Source organism: Girardinichthys multiradiatus, chromosome 17, assembly GCF_021462225.1.
Source record: "Girardinichthys multiradiatus isolate DD_20200921_A chromosome 17, DD_fGirMul_XY1, whole genome shotgun sequence".
Classification (NCBI taxonomy): Eukaryota; Metazoa; Chordata; class Actinopteri; order Cyprinodontiformes; family Goodeidae; genus Girardinichthys; species Girardinichthys multiradiatus.
Window position 1 is genome coordinate 24110276 of NC_061809.1, and position 23159 is coordinate 24133434.

The 23159-nt window shown below is 38.7% G+C and overlaps 3 protein-coding genes across 8 annotated transcripts; 2 read left to right on the forward strand and 1 right to left on the reverse strand.

Annotated features, from left to right (window-relative positions):
• Nucleotides 1-529: 529 nt before the first annotated feature.
• Nucleotides 530-7742, forward strand: si:ch73-352p4.8 (cystine/glutamate transporter). The gene is made up of 12 exons (XM_047389978.1): nt 530-831; nt 3774-3900; nt 4000-4115; nt 4213-4338; nt 4418-4517; nt 5520-5564; nt 5669-5792; nt 5886-5989; nt 6065-6161; nt 6844-6993; nt 7080-7257; nt 7374-7742. Exons 1-12 carry the CDS (start codon nt 609-611, stop codon nt 7436-7438), a joined length of 1455 nt encoding a protein of 484 aa, XP_047245934.1. The 5' UTR covers nt 530-608; the 3' UTR covers nt 7439-7742.
• Nucleotides 7743-8316: 574 nt separating this feature from the next.
• On the reverse strand, nt 8317-18235 carry foxm1 (forkhead box M1). 4 transcript variants are annotated; one of them, XM_047389975.1, is made up of 9 exons: nt 18092-18235; nt 17030-17511; nt 16772-16911; nt 12749-12940; nt 12539-12667; nt 12313-12372; nt 10673-10721; nt 10410-10582; nt 8317-9908 (listed from the first exon to the last, which is right to left on the reverse strand). In XM_047389975.1, the coding sequence occupies exons 2-9, from the start codon at nt 17475-17477 to the stop codon at nt 9129-9131; spliced, it is 1971 nt and encodes a 656-aa protein (XP_047245931.1). In that variant the 5' UTR covers nt 17478-17511; nt 18092-18235; the 3' UTR covers nt 8317-9128. The 4 variants fall into 4 exon arrangements, with proteins under 4 accessions (XP_047245931.1, XP_047245930.1, XP_047245932.1 ...); XM_047389974.1 differs by lacking the exon at nt 18092-18235 and adding an exon at nt 17772-17931; XM_047389976.1 differs by lacking the exon at nt 18092-18235 and adding an exon at nt 17613-17750.
• A 111-nt stretch (nt 18236-18346) lies between these two features.
• On the forward strand, nt 18347-20753 carry rhno1 (RAD9-HUS1-RAD1 interacting nuclear orphan 1). 3 transcript variants are annotated; one of them, XM_047389981.1, is made up of 3 exons: nt 18347-18445; nt 18673-18860; nt 19839-20753. In XM_047389981.1, exons 2-3 carry the CDS (start codon nt 18696-18698, stop codon nt 20571-20573), a joined length of 900 nt encoding a protein of 299 aa, XP_047245937.1. In that variant the 5' UTR covers nt 18347-18445; nt 18673-18695; the 3' UTR covers nt 20574-20753. The 3 variants fall into 3 exon arrangements, with proteins under 3 accessions (XP_047245937.1, XP_047245935.1, XP_047245936.1); XM_047389979.1 differs by having other exon boundaries at nt 18371-18527; XM_047389980.1 differs by having other exon boundaries at nt 18405-18522.
• Nucleotides 20754-23159: the final 2406 nt, after the last annotated feature.

The window sequence follows — 23159 nt, forward strand, 5'->3', positions numbered from 1 at the left end:
CTGTTGATGAAGTGAAGCTGACATCCATACAGTGTTCACTCAAGTGAAAAGAAGTGAAAACAAACTAATCAAGAGGCCTCTCTTTTTTTCTCAGCTGAGCTGTTCAGAGGCCTTGGCAAAAAATCTGGATTGTATTTATTTAGACTTTGTCAAGAAAAGACAGAAGTGGCAAGAATTAATTTAGCTTTAATACACTTGAACTACACAACATTCTTTGAGGGGCAAGATGAAAAAGTGACACTGTGAATGTTGTAAGAATTGGCTCTCCTGCTGCTCTGCAGCTGCTTCCACGCCACCCTGACTTTTTCTTCTCAGACCCCATAAGTCCTCAATCAAGTTGTATGCATGTATAAAAGCATATCTACCCAGAGACAAATCACAATACAGGAAAGAGCTGTGCACTTAAACTGCTTTAATTACTTGCCGAAGCTTGTAAGAGTGCTGGCTTTGTGTCTTGCATGTTGGGCGGGTAAGGGAAAGAGCCAATGAGGGGAGAACTGCTTGCTACAAGAAGGGGGGAGAGTGGGACAAGTTCTGACCTGTGTAGTAATCTCCTACTACAGTTTTCAAACACATTCACTCGGTGACCGACAGACACAAAAAAAAACATGGAGAGGACACAGATAAAGAGAGAGCAAGATAACGGAAAGATGGAGGAGGAGGTGGTGTGCCTTCGGAGGGAGATTGGGCTGCTGCCTGCTGTGTCCTTCATCATCGGGACTGTGGTTGGCAGTGGGATCTTTATCGCTCCGAAGGGAGTGTTAATGAACAGTGGCAGTGTGGGGCTGTCTCTGCTGGTGTGGGCACTGTGTGGCATCCTGTCCTTGTTTGGTAAGACCATGTCTTTTTTTTTCCTTCTTCTTCTAAATCCATAATAATCTGTATATTACTGTATATGTAAAATATTGCACAATAGTTTCAACCAAAATTGTTCGTCTTTACATGCAAAATACAATCTAATACATTTATTCAGAAAAATCCTAAACTGCCATTTTGAAATTTAAAACCAACTAAATCTTTAATAGATTTGACAGATGCAAAAATGCAAACCACATTGGCATTGGGGCCATGTTCCCTGTCCCTGCTGCCGAAAATCATCCCCACCATGTATTATCTTGAGGATGGTGTGTTCAGAGTGATGTGCTGTGTTAGTTTTACATCATAGACATCAGTTTGCAAGTAGTCCAAAAACATTCTAGCTGGTCTCATCTGACCAGAGCACCTTCTTTCACATTTGCTGTGTCTCCTACATGGTTTGTTGCAGACTGCTAACAAGACTTCATATAGCTTTCTAGAAGCAATTATATGGGAAGAAACTTGTGCCATCAGAAACTGAATTTGAATTTCTCAGACTGAATCTGTATTTGTGTAATTTGAAATTAAATGCATTGGTTTGAAAATGAATTTCACTTAATTGAAACTGAATTTATTGGTTTGAAACTGAATTCATTTGCTCTGAAAATGTATTTTGTTGAATTGAAAATTCAGTTTCACTACTTTTACTTTCAATTCTAAAATTAAATTTCAGTTCTAAAATTCAGTTTTTTGTGTCACACATCCGGGTCCTTGAAGCCACAGATTAATCAAACACAGATTCACCGATTCACGGATGTCATTCACTATTGCTGTGTCCAAATTGAGGGGCTGCATTCTTTGAAGGACGCATTTGTAGGCCGATTACGTCATTGTGAGGCAATGAAGTCTACAGCTTCGCAGGCTCCTCCAAATAGGGCAGACAAATGCGTCCTTCTTTTCCCCAGATATGAAGGATGAGTCCGGTGTATCCTTCGTGGGCCACCCCTATCCCATGATTCATTGCGGGTCAAAGTAGATTGTGCTAACGGAAGTAGCAAAGCCTGGAGGAGAGGGTAAAGATGTGAACAAAGTTGGATATATTGCGCTTTCTGTGAAACAAAATGAACTTGTTTTTAGACTAGAATGTAGCTGTGTAAACCTGAAATATCTGCTCGGTTTATCAAGATTTTGCTTAATTCCACATGTGCTCTGACGTGTTTGGAGACGTCCGCTTCTGCTGCCCTGACACCGGGCTCAAGGCCGACTCGCCTCGCCAGCGCACAGCTGACCGGGGGGTTGAGGTGCGATGAACCCCGAGAGATCAGCTGACTCCCGGCACGTTGTTTTCAAGCTCTTGCTGGGTTTCCCCAATGGATGGAAGTTAAACACAGATATAATTCATATATAATAGATTTTTATATATATATTTTTTATCTATGAACACAAAACTTTAACAATTTAAATGGCTGAATAATGAACAAGATTATAAAACAAGAAAATAAGCCATTAGGGCTCCATTTTTTCGGCTTCACAGCTCTGTGCTTCACGCTATCACTGTTGCTAGGCAACAGAAGTTACGCTGAGGTAAAGGCAGCGGACACGCAGACCGACGTAACACCGGCCGCACCATGCTGATCTGGCATGTTTAGCTAATAGCTACAGGTAGCATAAGTGTTGCTGTTTGACCATCATCTGTTTTCATGATTTCTTATAGATGGTCAGTTGACTTGGTGATGGACATCCGCTAAGTTCATGTATGCTGCACTGCTCCAGCTCAACATGCCGTAAAGGAAGTTTAACCTGATGTGAAACGTAAATCAAATAATCTGTTTGTTTAATCTAAGGCTATCCTCAAGGACCCGGATGTGTGACACAAAACACTGAATTTTAGAACTGAAAGTGAAAGTGGGCAAACTGAATTTTCAAAACAACGAAATACATTTTCAATGCAAATTAATTCAGTTTCAAACCATTAAATTCAGTTTCAAACCAATAAATTCAGTTTCAAACCATTAAATTCAGTTTCAAATCAATGCATTTAATTTCAAATTACACAAATACAGATTCTGTTTGAGAAATTCAAATTCAGTTTCTGATGGCACACGTTTCTTCCCATACAATTGGTTTCACCAGATTTTATTTTGAAGTCTCAGAGCAAAGGGGGGCTGAATACAAATTCCAGCCACAATTTTCAGATTTGTATTTGTAAAAAGTATTAATGAAGTTTGTAATTATGTGATGAAATATAGAAAGTTCGAGGGGAGGTACCATTATAACTCTTGCAAGGTATGTAGGTGTGTATTAATGCACATTGCATACAGTGAAAACTACTTGCCTAACTCATGCTTACAGATTTATTCTGCAGCCCGGTTTTATGTACAGTCACATTCGATAAATTGTAATATTCTAATCTTAAATGTTATGTTTTCATTGGCTGTAAGCAGATAATCATTATATTTAACAGAAATACGGGCTTGAAAACATTAGTCCGTGTGTGAGTAATCTATTGGTGTTTCACTTAGTGAATTGAGTTCCTGACATAAATTAACTTTTCTATTATATTCTCATTTATTGTATATGGCTGTATTCTTTCATGAAAACTCTTATTTGCAACAGTGCTGTTCCTATGTAAATTGGTCTAAAAGTAATGCTTCTCTGTCTGTCCAGTGCCTTCATAATATGGTCTGCATTTTGCAGATCATCTGAAGTTTTGAAGCAACTAAATTTACCTACATTTTCGGTTGTGACAAAAGTAATTTATAGCAAGAAAAAAGCAAACTGTAACAAAACTCAAGGGCTCTATTGGTTTGAAAGTCTCATTACAATTACCCTAAATTATAAACGATATTTAAGCAAATGCTTGAGTGAAGAGAAATATGCAGTTTCATCCTTATATGTTCTAGAAAAATTACATATCTTTGTTTAGATTCAGTTGAACTACGGTTAAACTGAAGCTTTCCTCTTCCTTTTCCCCCCAGGGGCCTTATGTTATGCTGAACTAGGAACCAGTTTCACAAAATCCGGGGGTCACTATACTTATCTGCTGGAGACACTGGGGCCCCTACCTGCATTCTTAAGACTCTGGGTTGAGTTCTTATTTATAAGGTAGAATGTTATTTTTTCCTTTTGGGGGACTCAAGAAGTATAAAAAAATAACAGAGAATCATATCAGAAACCTTTACAGCGTAAATTTTCTTTTTTCAGACCAGCTGTGGCGTCCTATGTCTCCCTAGCTTTCGGACGGTATGTTGTTGAACCTTTATTTGCACCTTGTCCTGCTCCTACGGCACTAATCAAACTCGTCAGTATCCTCGGAGTGAGTGAGTGGTTTTCCACGCCTGATTTTTGTCTAAGTTTAGATTTAGAGCAATGCTTCCCAGATAATAGAGGCATCATTTGTGTTTTGTGTCTCTGCAGCATTTGTCGTAGCAGTTAACTGCTGGAGTGTAAGCATGGCCACCCGCACTCAGATCACCTTGACCTTCATTAAGATGTTTGCGCTGGTCCTCATAATTATTCCCGGGGTCATAGCACTGGCCAAAGGTATAATGATGTAAGCAGTAGTACAGAACAAAACAGACAGTTCCAGACTGCATCTTAACTTTTCAACTTGCCTTTGCAGGAAAGACAGAAAATTTTCAGAATGGATTTGAGTTGGACTCCATAACTCTGGATAGGTTGCCACTGGCTTTCTATAATGGTTTATATGCATACGGTGGATGGTAAGCAAGCATAATTTACTATGTCTTTAGCAAAGTGCAAGTGTTTATGCCTCTTGAACGTTTTCACATTTTGACAAGTTAGAAACACAAATGTTAATGTATATTATCAGGGTTTCATGTGTTGGACCAACAAAACGTAGCACATACCTGTAATGTGGAAAGAAAAGGATTAGTATGTTTTAAAACTTGTTTACAATTAAAAATGTGAAAAGTGTATTTGTATCCAACCGACCCGAGTCAATGGGGAATATATCTACCAGCTTTGCACATGTTCTCTTCTTTCCAAAATAATTCCTGCTCAGTCTTATTGGATAGACAGCGTTTGGAAACATTAATCTTTAGGTTTTCCCACTGATTCTCATTTCAATTAAAATCGGGACTTTAACTGGCTCTAATACTAATCATTCCACTGTAGCTCTGGCTGTATGTTTAGGGCTGTTATCCTGTTGGAAGGTGGACCTCTACCCTAGTCTCAAGTCTTTCGCAGCCTTCAGGTTTTCATCTAGGATTGGCCTGTATTTACTAAATCTATTTTCCGTCTACAGCTTTCCTGTCACTGCTGAAAAAAGGTTTTCTCACAGCATGATATTGCTAGCTTCATGTTTCAACATCCAGAGGGTGTGTTAAGGGTGATTTGTGGTACTAGTTTTTCTCGACACATATCATTTTGCAAGAAGGTCATAGTTCAATTTTGGTCTAATCTGATCAAAGCACCATCTTCCACATGCTTGCTGTGGTATTTGCATGGAATTTGAAACAATACACATGGTTTTCTGTCAGCCATGGCTATCTTCTTGCCTCTCTGGGGCCAGATTTGTGAAGCACACATTAAAAAAAATTTTATGTGTAAAAAAAAATTGTAAAATATTTCCTTCCACTTCACAGTAAAAATACATTGAACTTTGGGGTTTACTGTGACGAAATGTGAAAAAGATGCTTTTTAAAGCACCATTTTGCATATTGTTGTGTACATATGCGTGTCTCAGTTTCTTCTTCTCTTAGGTTTTATCTGAACTTTGTCACAGAAGAAGTAATAAATCCAAACAGGTATGGGTTTTTTGTATGACATTCACCTGAGATTGAGTTAATTTTGTTGAACAAGTTAAATTTATAGGGTTCTTCTATCTTCTGTATGAATCATATGCTTTCAGAAACATCCCTCTGGCAATAATATGCTCCATGGTGACAGTGACGGTGTTTTATGTGCTTGTAAATGTGGCCTACTACACCATGATGACACCTGCTGAGCTGCTGCTGTCTGATGCAGTGGCTGTGGTCAGTAGGGAAGAACATTACGTTTCACAAAGGAAGAATGCAGAGGGAAATATGTTGGCGCAGCTGTGGTCTGATCTGTTTGTTTGCCTGCAGACATTTGCAAACCGCGCTCTTCAGGGGCTTGCCGCTGTAATTCCGGTTCTCGTTGCTTTATCCTGCCTTGGAGCTCTTAATGGCGGCTTCTTTGGGTCACCCAGGTATTTTAAGTGCTAAAAGGTTACAGTTCTCATTCTTAGCTGTCCATTGTGAACTTTCGATATATCTGGTTGCAGGATGCTGTTTGTGGGTGCCAGAGAAGGCCACTGGCCACCAATCTTTTCCATGATTCATATCCAACGACGCACACCTTTACCTGCTGTACTCTTCCTGGTAAGTTTTTATAATGTGGTTTATTTCATTTAACACTCTGTGATCAAATAAAGTCTCCAGTTACATTTTAGGTAAGTTCTTATTTATGTAGACAGTTTTTTATTTCTTAACTGATCATTTCAAACAATTCCTGCGGTTGATACCCTGTGGCAGAGAGGTTAAATCATCGCAAACAAAGCATGTGTATAACAATAGGGAGAATTGAGAACTCCTACTATTTCTTGTGCCTAATCTACAATCTTTTGGGAAAAGAGTGGTGATTTCTGGCAATCGATAGTCTGGAATAGTTTCAGCAAAGTTGTGTGCACAAAAAATTAAGGTTTGCTAAATACAGCACCGTCCACAGTTTATTATGGAGGCACAAGTTCACCCATAACACATTTAGAAAAATCTACTCAAAAATATTTTGACTCATTTATTTATGGGGACATTGCTAACTTGACATGCTGTTTGGGCTGGTAGACTAAGAAAGGGAATTTGAATCACATCTCCTGGATTGGTGAAGAAATGACCCCTCTTATAGTCCTAAATAAAAGGGACCCTTTGTTGATATAGATGTGCAAACGCTGCCAACACATGGAAGAAAAACACTCAGGAATCCTGTATGCTATTATTGTGGCATTTCCAAAGAGTGAGCCTGTGTAACAGCATGTGATCAAAGCTGTATTGTGTGTGTCTCCAGTACCCATTGGTGGTGGTGATGTTAATCACCGGGGAAATCTACCAGCTCATCAACTTTGCCTCTTTTTCTCGCTGGTTTTTCATCGCCTTGGCAACCTTGGGCATGCTCATCCATCGATACCGCTTCCCGCACCACCCAAGGCCCTTCAAGGTTAGTGTTTTTCTGAGTCTTAAAGCTTTTTTTCTTTAACCTTAGAGTACTTAGTAAATCTATCCTGGTTATTCACCCACCTAAAGGTACCTCTGGCCATTGCAGTCACCTTCACAGTCGTTTGCTTCTTCATTGTGGGCCTCTCACTTTACTCGGATCCCTGGAACACAGGACGAAGCTGTGCCCTCACTCTAACAGGAGTGCCAGTTTACTACGTGACCATCTATCACTTTCGGGTGCCCCGTAGATTAAGAAAGGTTTTCAGTAAGTCATGCTGTTTGGTGATTATGACCAAAGTAAAAGCAAAGTATTCAGTATGACAGAGTTTAATATAAAAGGTCTGACTATTGCATGTGTCTGATTTTCCCTCGTTTTCCCAGATTATTGCAGCAAGCAGCTGCAGATCCTACTGGAAGTGGCTCAACAAGAAGTCCAGACATACTGAAGACCGAATGGACATTTAGTTTTACACTGACAGTCTTTTTGATTACACCCTTTCCAGAAAGTTTGAACTAACTAGCTGAAACAATTCTTTTCATACAGAAAAACTATAAAAAGAATATTTGACACACAGATATGTGTATTAACAAGAAATATTTTTGAATAAATAGAAAATTCACTGCGACTTACACAACCTCTCACACGTTTTAATATTTTGTCACGTAACAATCAAAAATTTCATGTCTGAGTCCCAAGATGAAAATCATTGCTGATCTTTGAATAAATAATAATAAAAATCATATAAAGTATTTCTTAAAAGATTTTCTTCAAGATGGCAGAATGTTTATAGTTCATCAGCACTTAAAGTGTATTAAACAGAGTCTGTTTCAGTTAAAACAAAGGTAAAGTTAGCCATGCACATCATATTGTGTTGTAAAGCGAAATTAAATAGAAACATTCTTAGATTTTATGAGGATTCAGGTGATTTATTGTAGTTGTAAAACACCAACACTAAACAGATGGATTTATAGTGCTGAGCCTCACGTGGATTAAAAAGTTAAGGACTTGTTTTTAAAAGCACACATTACTCTGCGGTACTGAAACAGGTATAGACCGTCCTTCAACGATGGGACTAGGGTTAGGATGTTTTCCCCTATTTTCCCGTTTGTGCTTCATAACCAAAAAATATATATTTCGTACTGAAAACAAATGCTAAATATTCCGTATTTTCCTCCTTAAATGGTTAAATGAGCTGTTCACATAAAATCCTCTGTTCGGATACAAAGTGCCCTTCAGCTGGGGAATGGCACATCAAACAATTACAGTAAAGAGCTCTGAAAACAAGAAATGGCAACATTTCTACAATCATCACAGACAATCCTATTGCTGTTAATGCTACTTTTTAGTAATACTTTTTTATTGCTGGTCTAAGTTTGTTCACAAGACATTGGAATGCAATTACAAAGCTTTCTAAACAGCTAATCTAATACGCAACTGAAACTGTAAATCATATATTATAATGTGCAAATCAAGATATGTATACATTTAAATAGTTTTCTTCTCATGCAGCTCTCTTAAGTGACAGGTATGCAGAGTGGATAACTGAAAAAAAAAAACCAAAATGTTACATAAAACTTTGAAGAATTTCACACATACAGAAGGTCAGTAATCCTGTTAATCAGACCCGCCTGCTAAAGCTCGTATTGATCAAATATATTTGAGACAGTAAGGCAGGTAGAATCAGCTAAAAAAAAGAGCAAAGCATGTGCAAACATGAAAAAGTTAAAAATACAAATACAGTGCGGAAGATGAATGAGTGCAGTCGCTTGTCAAGCTGCAATTTGCCAATCAAAAGGTCCTTTAAACATAAAATTTACTGGCATCATGCGATACCTTGGTGTAGATGGTATCTACTGAATACTTTATTTGCACTGAATTAAAATAATAAATTATCGTCACACAGAAATCATACTAAACACAAATATTCTGAGGTTCATCACACACCTCCAGATTCATATAAACTGTCAAATACAACAAAGACTGAATTGGTAGATTTCAGATATGATCCTCAAACTAGCTTGTAAAAAACACTCCTCCCTCAGGAACATTTGAGACACATTTACATCTGCTTTGCTGGGTCAGTCTGTGTGTCCTTTAGTGTTCAACATCAGATTTTTAGCGTTTTAGCCGTCAGGCTAAATAAACTGACCAAAGAACTCAGACAAGCTGATGTTAGCAGTATCCAGGTCTTCATCGTCCAGGGCAGAGAAGCCAACGTCCACCAGTATCTTGCTCAGGCTATCGTTCATGGTGTCCAGTATGAGGCCCTCTGTGATGGAGCGGTTAGATGGTGACGCAGCAGCGGCTCCTGCCTGCTGCAGTTCAGTGGGGAAATCTATTGGCTGGACTCTGCAGGAAGTAGGATTGAGCAGCTCGCTGGGAGAATTGAACAGAGGCAGCTCTATGAAGGGAGAACTGCTGAAGCTGAAGGTGGAGTAGTCCTGTCGGGGCGTGACTACAGGACCACCTGGTGTGCGAATAGGACTAAAGTCCAGGGTGCTCTGGCCACCTTTTCCAACGGGGGTTACTTTCCAGGGTTCGAGTGTAACATTAGGTAGAGGCTTGCTTGGGGTAGAGGAGCTCAAATGGCTGTGACTTTTTATCGGAGTCTTGAAGTATAGTTCCCGTGCGGGGCTGCCCTGTATGGGCTGCCGCTTATTTATATCAGCTTCTCTCATGTCCTGGAAGGTGGAAACATCTGACACTACACCAGAGTCAAAGAAGCTGCTATCAGGGCAAAGGAGAATGGGCTCGTCCTGCAGAGAGTTCACCAGACTCTGTTTGCGGCGGGAGCTGCTGGACTGTGTCTTTGGAGGAGATTTGCGTGTCTCACGTTTTATCGGAACGTTTACAGGTTCCACCTTCAGATCTTTCTGAGGAGGTAGACCCACAGCTGGGGTGTCGCTACTTGTCACCTGTCATGGAAAATAAGATATAACCAGGGTTCCTACACGTTTTCTACGTAAAAAAAAAGAAATAAATCAAGATTTTTCCAGACCTTACACACGGAAAATGCAAAAACAATAAATGGGAAGTAAGAAAGCTCATAGGACAGTAAGAAGGAAATAACACAATGTAGGAAGGAAGGAAGAAGGAAAGGAAGAAAAGAAACAAAAAGAACGAAAGACAAGGACAGAGTTGAGGGAGTGCAAAATGAAGGGAAGTAGGAATGACACAAGGAAGAAAGGATACAAGAACAGAAAAAGAAATGAATGGCACAGAAAAGTAAGAAAGGAAGGACACAGAGAAAGAAAGAAGAAAGATGGAAAGAATGAAGAAAGACAAAAGGCAGGGCAAAGGGAAGAGCAACAGAAGGAATAAGGTAAGGATCATACGGAAATTCATGGCAATAGAGCTGTGCTGTACAACATGACTTCAACTAGTTTTTCTGTCGTATCATTTGACTAGGTCTGTACCTTCGGAGCTATGCGGACTCTCTTGGTCCCCCGTGAGGCATTTTGTTTATGCTTGGAGCCAGTGTTTCCATAAGAGCCAGACAAGGATTGCAGATATGCAGGGGGGGCAATGGGGAGCTGGATGGGAACCAAGTAAGAATCTGTACGGGGCAGAAGTGGTTTCATCCTCCTCTCTGAGAACAAAAAAAAATCACAAATATAAAACAAAGAAAGATACGAGTAGACTCCAAACGAACATTCCTGTTTAGTTGTGTTAAACTAACCAGAGGAAGATGGTGCTTTTCTTGCAGCAGCTATATTCTTCTTTTCTTGCTGTGAGAACAAGAGAGAGGATCAGTTTGAGCTGTCAGATAATACAGCCAATGAAGCCTCAGTTTACTCACTTCCCTGATTGTCCCTACTATAAATGAAGGAACACTTAATCAGTGCATACAGTGCCTGGCTAAAGCTTTAAGGTCCCGTAAACTTTTACAGTTTGTCACATTACAACCACAAATTGCTGTGGAAATTATTGAGGTTTTTATGATAGATCAACACATGGTAGTGCAGAAATCATGAAGGAGAATACATGGCTTTACAAACCAAAACCTTAAATGTTTGCCATGCATTTCTATTCAGCTCCCAAGTCAATGTTTTGTAGAACAATCTTCCAGCTGCAACTCATTTCGGGTATGTCCGTACCAGGTTTATTTATTCCAAAGGCATGCCACACTTTACAGACACTTATTAGTAAGAAATGTTACATTATCCTTCCACTTTGCTATTAAACACTACTTTATTTTGATCCTACTCAATCAAATAAATAGTTATGCAGTTGTAATATGACAAAGTGTGAAGTTCAAGGGTGTCAAGACACAGTAGCTGTTAAGTATGACTTCAGTCATTATTCCTGCAATAAAAAAAGACCACAGAACTCCAGCTGCAGCTACATTTTGAATCTAAAATCCAGAACAGAATTTAAAATTCTCCTTCTCAGATATAAAGCCCTTAATAATCAAGCTTTATCATACATAAGAGATGTGATTGTTCCACATGTTTCTACCAGAGCCCTTCGGCTGTAGGTTCACCAGTGGTTCCTAAAGTCTCAAAAAGTAGAATGGGAAGCAGATCTTTTAGTTATCAGGCTCCTCTCCTGTGGAACCAACTCTGTTTTTAGCTGTGATGCCTTGCTGGAGGAGGGCATCAGCTGAACATGCTGCTGTCAACAACTTAATGTTATCCTTCTACAGATTATACGCTTGGGACTGTCCTTCAGTGTTTATTTCTCTCCTAGATGAAGCTACTAAAGGAGCTACTACAGCCTTTAACGTTTTACTTTTCCTTCACCTAGAAAGTACTCCTAGATCAGTGCTTCTTTGTTCTCTTTGTGTCTCTGCTCTGTTCTCTAAAACCCCCAGTCGGTCGTGGCAGATGGCGGCTCACACTGAGCCTGGTTCTGCTGGAAGTTTCTTCCACTTTTCACTGTCGCTACATGCCTGCTCAGTATGAGGGATTGCTGCAAAGTTAAAGCCACAGTGCAAGTGACTGCCCACTGTTGCTACATGCTCATCCTGGAAGAGTGAGTGCTGCAAGTCACTGACTCGATGCAATCAGCTGGGATTCCTTAGATAGAAAACATTTTAAGCAATTTTAATAATTAACAGAATTTTGATAACGAGGATCAGCTGGAATGTATGTTCTTGACTTGGAATCTGTATGATTTGTGTGAACAAACTTAGTAAAGTGGCTTGAGACAACATGTGTTGTGAATTGAAGCTATATAAATACACTGAATTGAATTCAAAGCAGAAGTTATTATCAGGTCTTAGAAAACATAAAACGTTTGACTTGTCCATGCTGTTTAGCCCTCTGCTCCCTAACTGTTGGTTGAAAACAACTGAAACAAAAGGTGAATCCGTCTTACTTGGTGGGGACATGAAAGCATTGGCACAGGAGAAGAAACGGTCCCCGGATCACAACAAGGCTACAGAAAGAACAGAAACTGAACGAATAACACAGTAGTTGTACTGCAAAAATGGAGATGATGATGAGGGAAGAAAAAGTAGCTTTATATATTTAATAAAAATTAAAAAACAAACTTCTGTAGTGTTTTATTTTTGCTACATACATGTGAAAACAGTGATGCTTACCCTATAAACCTGATCAAGAGTGAGGCACCGATTGATATCTGGTCGAATAGTCCAGAAAGAGGTTTTTCCATCTGGCGACCTCTCACGGATGAACATGTCATGCAGAGAAAGATTGTGTCGTATGGAATTCTACAAAGGAACAAGAATCAATGAAATCACTCAGAGTGGTGCTATGAGATCCACTCTATTTTCAACAGTTTTCTGAACCACCTTCCATCCTGGTTTGGCCACTTCTCTGTAATAAGGGAAATGGTCCTCGATCCACGTGTAAATATCTTTCAGTGTCATCCCCCTGTTCTTCCTGCTGTTGATGGCAAACTGGATCATGGCGGTGTAGGAGTATGGTGGCCTCTCTAATGCGGGCTGATGGGCACCTTCTGGGTTTGAATGTGTACTTTGGGCCTGGAAAAATGCTAAAGAGAATCATGGACAGCCCCTACAACTACTGTTGGATAAAGCATCATTCTAAATCAAGTGTATATGTCTTGTGATTTTCAAAGGCACAGAATGTAGCCACCAAATTTACACAACAGCACTACAATTGTGAGTCAAATTCAGGAAATTTGCCAATTAGTCAAACCTTTAGCAAGAGTTAAGAGCTATTTTGAAGAAGTGGCTATACTAGAAAACAAGAATTCTAGTTAAGATGTTTTCATGTCATAATGTCCAGACAGTGGCAGTGACACATAAATACAAAAATAACTTCAGTTATTGAATCAGCAGAGAAACAGGGTTCCTATTTGTTGGCCAATTTTAAACCTAATAATAATTCCAGACTTAAACATGCAGATTTCCGTCCATTTTTCTCATATTGTTAACGCTTACATAAAAACACTGCTGTAGCAAGGCTTTAAAATCAATACAGATCCAAGGTCATGTGAAAAACCACAGACTGTGTAAAATAGATAACAAGCAGAAAGCAACCCTTGTGGAAAAAAAACAACAACTTTGTTTTCCTAAGTATTACAAGGTCCAAATTACAAGTAGAAAGTGTTTTTCAGTGAATCACGTTTGTCTTTTGGAAAAGTATATTTCCATTTAGTGAAGAATAAAAAGGATAAACCTATGGATGAAGGGGCTAATTTGTAGCTCCATGCACATCTACAGAACCTTGTAAAATCTATATGCTATAAAGTGTTCTTTAAATGTGTTTCTCCTTTATACAGTCATATTCAATAAATTAGAATGTCATTGAAAAGTTTTTTTCAGCAACTCAGTTCATTAAGTGAAACATATGGATTAATTCCACACAGACGTTGTTTTCTAGCCTTTATTTTTGGTAACTTTCATGATTTTCTGCTTACAGCTAATGAAAACATGGCAGTTAAAATTAGAATATTACGGTACATCAAACTAATAAATGGGGCTTAAATTAAAAGCTGTTGTTTTCAAAAGGTACATTTAATCTGACAAACAAGCCTCATCTGAACGAATATTTTAATTTATTTCATATGACTGTACACTGGACTGTTTTCCGATCCAGTAGCCAGGCTCTCTAGTTCTCAGTTCCTTTGTAGGACCTTTAAGAACTTTGTTACCATTTACAAAGTTCATTTCATTTATTTATTAAATCTATAAAAACTTTCAAAGAAAATGGCATTCGCCAGACAGGAAAATTGGATTTCAGCAACATTAAGGGGATTCCCAAAGAGCTGTTAACTGAATAGGATTATTTAAAGGGTCATGTATCTTTCTGTCTGTTGTCAGAGTTTTTGTTTTTCTTGATGCTTTAAGTAATGCTTAAAAATGACTGTTCAGCTGCGAAAGTTGTCAGTTGGAAATAATTTTTTGTTTTGCTCTCTAAAGATACATTGACAGAGGCGAGAACTGTCTCTCTGGTGGAGCAGGAGGAATTACAAAAAAACTGTTTAGTCCCAACAGCCAAAAATGACTGATTTTATCACAAGGTTCCATCGCCTAAATAAATAAATAAAAATCGGGCTGCACAACAACAGTCAGATATATAAGAGCGATAACCTTGTTAATGATATAAATTATGATTAACTCATTTTTTGGCTTTTCTTTCTTACCAATACATACAGGTCCTTCTCAAAATATTAGCATATTGTGATAAAGTTCATTATTTTCCATAATGTCATGATGAAAATTTAACATTCATATATTTTAGATTCATTGCACACTAACTGAAATATTTCAGGTCTTTTATTGTCTTAATACGGTTGATTTTGGCATACAGCTCATGAAAACCCAAAATTCCTATCTCACAAAATTAGCATATTTCATCCGACCAATTAAAGAAAAGTGTTTTTAATACAAAAAACGTCAACCTTCAAATAATCATGTACAGTTATGCACTCAATACTTGGTCGGGAATCCTTTTGCAGAAATGACTGCTTCAATGCGGCGTGGCATGGAGGCAATCAGCCTGTGGCACTGCTGAGGTCTTATGGAGGCCCAGGATGCTTCGATAGCGGCCTTTAGCTCATCCAGAGTGTTGGGTCTTGAGTCTCTCAACGTTCTCTTCACAATATCCCACAGATTCTCTATGGGGTTCAGGTCAGGAGAGTTGGCAGGCCAATTGAGCACAGTGATACCATGGTCAGTAAACCATTTACCAGTGGTTTTGGCACTGTGAGCAGGTGCCAGGTTGTGCTGAAAAATGAAATCTTCATCTCCATAAAGCTTTTCAGCAGATGGAAGCATGAAGTGCTCCAAAATCTCCTGATAGCTAGCTGCATTGACCCTGCCCTTGATAAAACACAGTGGACCAACACCAGCAGCTGACACGGCACCCCAGACCATCACTGACTGTGGGTACTTGACACTGGACTTCTGGCATTTTGGCATTTCCTTCTCCCCAGTCTTCCTCCAGACTCTGGCACCTTGATTTCCGAATGACATGCGGAATTTGCTTTCATTCGAAAAAAGTACGTTGGACCACTGAGCAACAGTCCAGTGCTGCTTCTCTGTAGCCCAGGTCTGGGGAATGCGGGACCTGTAGCCCATTTCCTGCACACGCCTGTACACGGTGGCTCTGGATGTTTCTACTCCAGACTCAGTCCACTGCTTCCGCAGGTCCCCCAAGGTCTGGAATCGGCCCTTCTCCACAATCTTCCTCAGGGTCCGGTCACCTCTTCTCGTTGTGCAGCGTTTTCTGCCACACTTTTTCCTTCCTACAGACTTCCCACTGAGGTGCCTTGATACAGCACTCTGGGAACAGCCTATTTGTTCAGAAATTTCTTTCTGTGTCTTACCCTCTTGCTTGAGGGTGTCAATAGTGGCCTTCTGGACAGCAGTCAGGTTGGCAGTCTTACCCATGATTGGGGTTTTGAGTGATGAACCAGGCTGGGAGTTTTAAAGGCCTCAGGAATCTTTTGCAGGTGTTTAGAGTTAACTCGTTGATTCAGATGATTAGGTTCATAGCTCGTTTAGAGACCCTTTTAATGATATGCTAATTTTGTGAGATAGGAATTTTGGGTTTTCATGAGCTGTATGCCAAAATCATCCGTAATAAGACAATAAAAGACCTGAAATATTTCAGTTAGTGTGCAATGAATCTAAAATATATGAATGTTAAATTTTCATCATGACATTATGGAAAATAATGAACTTTATCACAATATGCTAATATTTTGAGAAGGACCTGTAGTGTCCCTATTAACCTCTAAGAGTTTTGGCATCTCAGACACTGAAAACGTAGCTCATGTGTGGGTATTAAGGGTGGTGAGAGTCTATCCAGTTAGTCAAAAATATTATTAATTTCCAGAATATGAATACAAGACACTTGAAGTATAGTAGCCTACCAAATATTGATTCTGATAGTGCATTCACTGACATTGGGATTGCTGATTGCTCTAAAGGAAATGTAACTAAAATCTAAATGGTAATTTACCCTTCTTGACCCAAATTAATTCCAAACCTAACATCATAATCTGGAATCTGGACCCGCTCCATATAGTAATAAATGACACAGTAATAACATTTTAATTACACAGATTTGGTAATACCTTGCTTTTGTAAGTTTCTGAAAATTTAAGTCTCTTATAGGTATTTTTATACCAGTATGAGTTTGTACTTTAAGATCTGTATGAATGAAAATGAACTTAAAAACCTATATTTAACTTAATTGAAGATTTCCACAAGTTAAAGATTATTTAATCACAATTGTGCTTTGCAGCATTTGACTTGCATGCTTTTACATCTACTCTGACACAAATATCTGTTTGCACTTAAACAGTAAAAAGTAAATTAGAAAGAGGAAACGACACTGACCTGTAAATTTTGCGGTGCTTGAAGCTTGTTCTCCTGATCAGCAAACTTATTTGCAAGATCTGGTTCCAAGGCACTCGTGTTCATTCTGCCCAGCCACTGGATATTGGTGAGGCTGTCATCTAGGGGACCGCAACTTCCATCTATGTCCAGTGGTAAACACAGGTATAAGAGATCAGTTTAATCAACAGCTTAAAAATGAAATATAAATAAAACAGGTTATTGATGAGGGTGAAAATATAGCTCTTATTTCATACGTACGTGACTGAGTTCCAGTGAGAAATTGATCATGCAAATTGTGGATAGTCTCTGATTTCACTGGTTGTTCAGCTGTACTCCCTGCAGAAGATGACTCCTCTTTGGCAGAAGCCTGACAGAAAGAACCATTGCCCCTACTGACACTCTCACTGAGAAGGATGAACTTATTTGGGCCTTGGGCACCACTCTCTTTGCCCTTTGCAGTGAGAGCACCGATGATGCTTTGTAGATCTGCCTCTTTGGGGATGACAACCACCTGAGTGTTGGACATGGAAGGGTGATCCATGATAGGGATACCACGAGGGAGGCACTGGCTGGCTGCTGGTTTAAGTGGCTCCCCAGAGCCCGAGGCACAGGATTGGTTGTGTTTGTCAGCTGGAGTTGGTTCATTTTGCTGAAACGGTAGTTTTCTTCTTTTCAGAATCAGGGGTCTCCTTGGGCTCCGTCGCATGGTCAGATCACTGAAATTGCCCTTCACTGGATTGCTGTGCAAAAATAACATACATGAAATTAGATATTTAATATTAATAAAAAAATATTTATATAAAAACCCGTTTAATATGTTGAAAAAAGCTTCTCACTTTACCTTGTGTGTATAATATTGCTACTATATATAACCAGATCAACGTCTAACGTCTATTACCACCGGAAGAAAACTAAAGACGTCGAGGCTAGCAAGCCGACAATAACCGTTCTCCATTAATAAAACACAAATAATAACGCATTAATAAATACAACTGCTTACCACAATAATTAAAGTAGATAAATGTTCTTCGTGTGAAATTCAAGCACCCTGTGTCGCTATATCGGCTCAGTAATTGCTTAGCAGCATTAGCCGTCGTTTCCTTAGCGACCTGCACCTTCTAAAACAGCCGTTTGTTAATTTCACCGTTTTCTAACGTTTGGCTGGAATGTATTTAAAGCCAGTGTTCAGTAGTCAATTGTTTATGTGCATAAAACTAAATATTCGAAAGGGAATTCCTGAGTTATAAAGCACTGACCAGCATAATTCACAAGTAAAATAGCACTGCGTTAAATACGCCATTTTAATAAGCGAAATCAAACCTTCATATTACTGCAAAGTTTCAGGCGATTCCACTTGGCTGGACCCCGAGTCAAAGTTGAAACATTGCGTTCATTGTTATGTATTAATCAAATCACTGTAACTGTTATAAAACCGTGTCATGAAGTGTTGTTTACATATCGCCTGGTCGATTCAGAGACGTTTTTGAATTTTGGCGCTGTGGGCGCTGCCTCTTTCCGTCACTCTGATCACGTGGTAAAAATAGACCAATAAGGAGCTAGGGGATAACCCCAGTAGGTGGCAGTAATGTACATGCACGTTGGCATGCTAATCGATCCAGAAGAAGAAAAAGAAGAAAACCGGAAAATACAACAATGCCTGACAGGACAACAAGAGTAGGATACATAAATTGCATAACTCAGACTTTTGCGTATGTTATTTATGTAGATGACGTCTTACGCGAAGAACAACGGTACAGTAAGTAGAAGTTAGAACTAGGTGCTTGAAAACATTCAAATGCAAACTCCATGATTTATACTTGAACACGTTTAATGTTAGGTATTTCCTTAGAGATATTTACTCAAACTTATTAATTTATTTCCTGTGACTTATCTTCCTCTAGATGTGCAGGAATGATTTATATTAATGCCCCGCAAAGCCATTAAGGCGGATAAGCCTGCCCTGCAATTCCTCGAGCGGCCTGTGGGTGGAACCAGACTTCAAAATGTCCCTGAGGTCCGAGCTGCAGTCAATCCCAAAGAATTTTTCTCAGAGACACAAACACAGCCCAGTCCAGATCTTAATTCGTGGGTAAGTTCTGTTGTTTATTATGTCGACTGCTTTGGTCTGTATTCATCCCACTAAAATCTCTTGTTCTTCCCCTGCAGAGTTTAGATTTAAACCATTTTTCATAACAGCACAAGGATTTAGATTTGTTTTATCAGTATAAAAAGTGGATTGATCCTGGAGTTGACTAAATAGATTTTAAGTCAAAATGATTAGCGAAAGAACCTGGTAAGGTATAGAAAAGTCTGGGATTTGATACAAGAGTTATTCAGGTCTGTAAGACAGTAGACAAAATATTTTTGTTTTTGGACTTCATTCTCTATCCCACTGTCCAAAACTTACCTTTACACAGGTACCAAAAATTTGCATGTAGACCATATAACTGTGGAGCTATACTTGATTCATTTAAGTTATGTAATTTCAGGCAGAAATTGCTCTAAAACCCCTTAGGGCTTAACAGGTTAATCTATATCTGTCTCTTCAAGTCATCATCTCCGATATTACTAATTTGTGTTGGACACACGGACGCTGTAGCAGAGTCTAAAAACAAAACAAGCAGCATTAAAGCTCACATATTTAAAAAAACGACAAAAAGTATATTAAACAATCTGAAAACGTATAATAAAAGACCATCCATTACTGTTTGTTTATGTTCATTTACGGTGACCTGTCATGTAACATATTGCTTGAGAGAGGAAGTGTGTCTCTCCTTTTCCTTCTGGTGTCTGTTTTTTGTAGGTTTTATATTTTAATCTTCACCAATGTTGAAAAATCTGCCATAAATTTTTAGCGAACTTGGTTCTCTGGCAATTTCAGTCTGGAATGATACGGAATCTTGACATGAAAAATGTGTTGGAATCCGGAGCTGTGTTAATTTAGTGTGGAAAGCTGTGACAAATCATAGCAATACATTTGCATGGCCTGTGGTGGTACTAGGTGTATTAAATTACTGCAACTCTGGCTGTGCCATCCATTTGACTCGCAATTCTTTTAATGTTTCAGGTAAACCCACAGTTTGACTACTCAGCTGCAGCTGCACCTCCGAAAAGACGAGGGAGGAGACAATGCCAGACTGCCACAACCTTACTTGACCGATGCAGTCAGTTGCCTAAAAAAACCAGCACATGCAAATACCCCTCATTGTCATTCCACATTGGGTTAAAGGACCAGTCTCAAAAACAATTAAGGAGTGCAAGCGCAACAAAAAGTGCAGTATCAGAAGTCAAAAATCAAGCTTGGAAATCTGTTTGCCGCAGCAAAAGGACTGTGTCAAATGGAGGTTACTCAGACACTCCAAAAAGGCCGTTGGCCACAATTAGAAAAAGGAATGCTGAAACACGTTCTGAGGGTGCTGCCTCCCACACTAGAAGTTTGGATCAACCTGGAATTCAATCTAAAGAAGTGGCCAACAGATGCAAAATTCCAGCAGAGGGAGCCTCAACACCTTCCTCCACCAAGTTGATACCCACAGAGGTCAACAGTGTCTGCCCACCATCTGATGTGGACACTCCGAAAATGATGTGGGAAGAGGTAAACTGTTACTTCTCTTCCCCTGGACTTTTACTGTTGGCTCAGCCATGTACGCCACCATACAGCGGCCCACCTGATACCTTGGTGGCTGACACGCCGGAGAGGGATTATGGGCTGAAGGTGACGTGGAGGAGGAGAAAAGGTTTGATGTTGATGTTAAAAGAAAGGGGTCACCTATCTGAATTTGATGCACTTATTCATTGCTAAAAAATTTCTTCTTTTTTTTACATTTTCAAATAGTTGCTAATTAATTTTTGATAGCCAATAAATTATGCTTTGTTGCTAATCTAAAGCTGTTAATGATAAACTTGGTGATCATCAGAAATTGTCTGTGATTCAATGTATACATTACTGGTGTTTATCACTAATAAATCACGATAAAACAGACTGTATTTTAACAACTGCAATATTCATAATATACTGCACTGGTAAAATTTGTGGTGCACATTTACTTCTGCTGCCCACTCCAGCTATAACTCATAAAATAGGGAATTTCATGAAGAATATTTTGCTTTGATAAATGTCATGTAAATTAAGAATCTTCTTAATGAACTGTTTCTAAACAATGTAAAATAAAAAGGGAACATGTAGAAAAAAATAAAAGCTTATTTTATTTTTAGACAACCTGTAATTAAAAGTATTAATTTAATATATTGAAAGTATTTTTTTTACATATATTAAAAGCAAAATTGATTTAAAATGTTTTATAATTATTACAAATACTATTTTGCTAAATGCATTATTATAATCAATCAATCAATCTTTATTCCAGACACAAGGATAGTCCATAGATAAAAATAAGATAAAATAAAAATCAACAGAAAGCACATACAAAAAGAAAATAAAAACAAATAAAATGAGTTATAAAAGTTATAAAAACCACAACGCATGTTATATTTCATTGACCCACAAATAAATGATGACACCGATGATTCCACATTCTTGATGGACATCTGACTGTACTCGGTGCAGGGTTTACTAAAATATAATCTATACATATACCTGTACATAAGATTCCTGAGCACAGCTGGACATGTGGCTACACCAACACCTGCAAACAGGTAACTAGCACTACTCCATCTAGGTAGTTTGAGTAGTAGCCTCATAGCGTTATTACGCTACCTGAAGTTTCTGCATGCTGCCTCTTGTATTGTCTCCATGATGGGCAGTGTACATTGGAGTACAGAAGGCTTTAAAAAGAACAATTTTTGTGGAGGGTGAACACATATCAAATTTTCTGACCAGCGTATTAACTTGTGCATACACCATACAATACTGCCTGTAAATGTCACGATCATCAGGCAGGTCATCAGTTATATAATGTCCCAAATATTTAACCTCATTGCATATGTTGAGAACAGTACCAGACAGGGAAAAATCAGGGGTTATCAGATGCTTATCTGCCTTGCTTCTAACAATCAAAATGTTGCTCTTCTTGGCGTTATATTTAATATCAAGGTCAGCCATATTGAGAGCATACCTTTAGTAACTGTTGAAAACCAGCACTGTATGGACATAGGACCACCAAATCATCTGCATACATCAGGTGGTTAATTATGAGGTCACCAACTACACAGCCTGTTTTGCAGCAATTCAAAAGCTTTGACATCTCATCCATATAGATGTTAAAGAGGTAAGGAGACAGTATACTTCCCTGCCTGAGTCCATTTCCAGTATTAAATACATCAGACACAATATTACCTCATTTTACGTACATTAATTGATGCTCATACCAATAAACAGGGACTCTGATTAGATATTTTGGTACTCCCCTATTATATAACTTATGAAACAGCTTTTGATGATTCACATGGTCAAAAGCTTCAGAGGCATCAATAAAACATATAAATATTGTGGTGTTGTGCCTGTTATACAAGTCTAGAATCTCCTTTAATGCAAGGATGCACATGTCTGTGTCGTGTATAGCTTTAAAACCAAATTGATTGTCAGAGGTCAGGACAAACTCATCCAGCCTATTTAACAGAATCCTTTCTAGGACGTTTGACAGACTACTAACTAAGGCTATAGGTCGGTAATTCTCCAAAGAGCTAATCTTACCTGCTTTATCCTTAATGATGGGTACCAGTATGATAGATAGCATTGAATTTGGTAACAAACCATGGTCTAAGAAGCCAGTGAAACACATGGAAAGTAATGGTCAAATTTTCCTACTTGCATTTTTCAAATGCTCAGCAGAAATATTATCCATACCACATGCCTTGCTGTTTTTCAATGTCATGATTGCATTATGTATTTCTTGAGGGGAAACAACCACATTCTCATTACTATGTATGTCACCCACCACAAAGGTGTTACTTTTGACACAGTTAAGCAGCTCATTGTAGTGCTCCTGCCATAACTTACATCACTGACATTTATAAATATATATGATATAACATACACTACTATTTTGGTAGTAATTCAATACTACTCATTATTGCTAATGCTCATTTTGTGAGTGATTATACATTTAATTAATAACAATTATTTGGTCATTCTAGATTAAAAATATATGCCTGTGGTCTGAGGATTTTGTGAACATTTCAAAGTCTTGATTTAAAGCGCCACTTGTTCCTACAACAACCCAATTCATGCTAAAATGATCGGTACCTTAAGAGACATCTTTTTTGTATTCGTGATTCACCTTTGACTTCTGTCTACCGAAAATCTCATCATAAAATGAAAAGAAGAAACTGGGCGGGACGCTCCACCTCTCTCTAGAACGTCGTCCAATTAAATCCATCCTAAAAAACCGACGGGCCAATAGAAAGGCCTGTTCTTGATAAGGTCTGT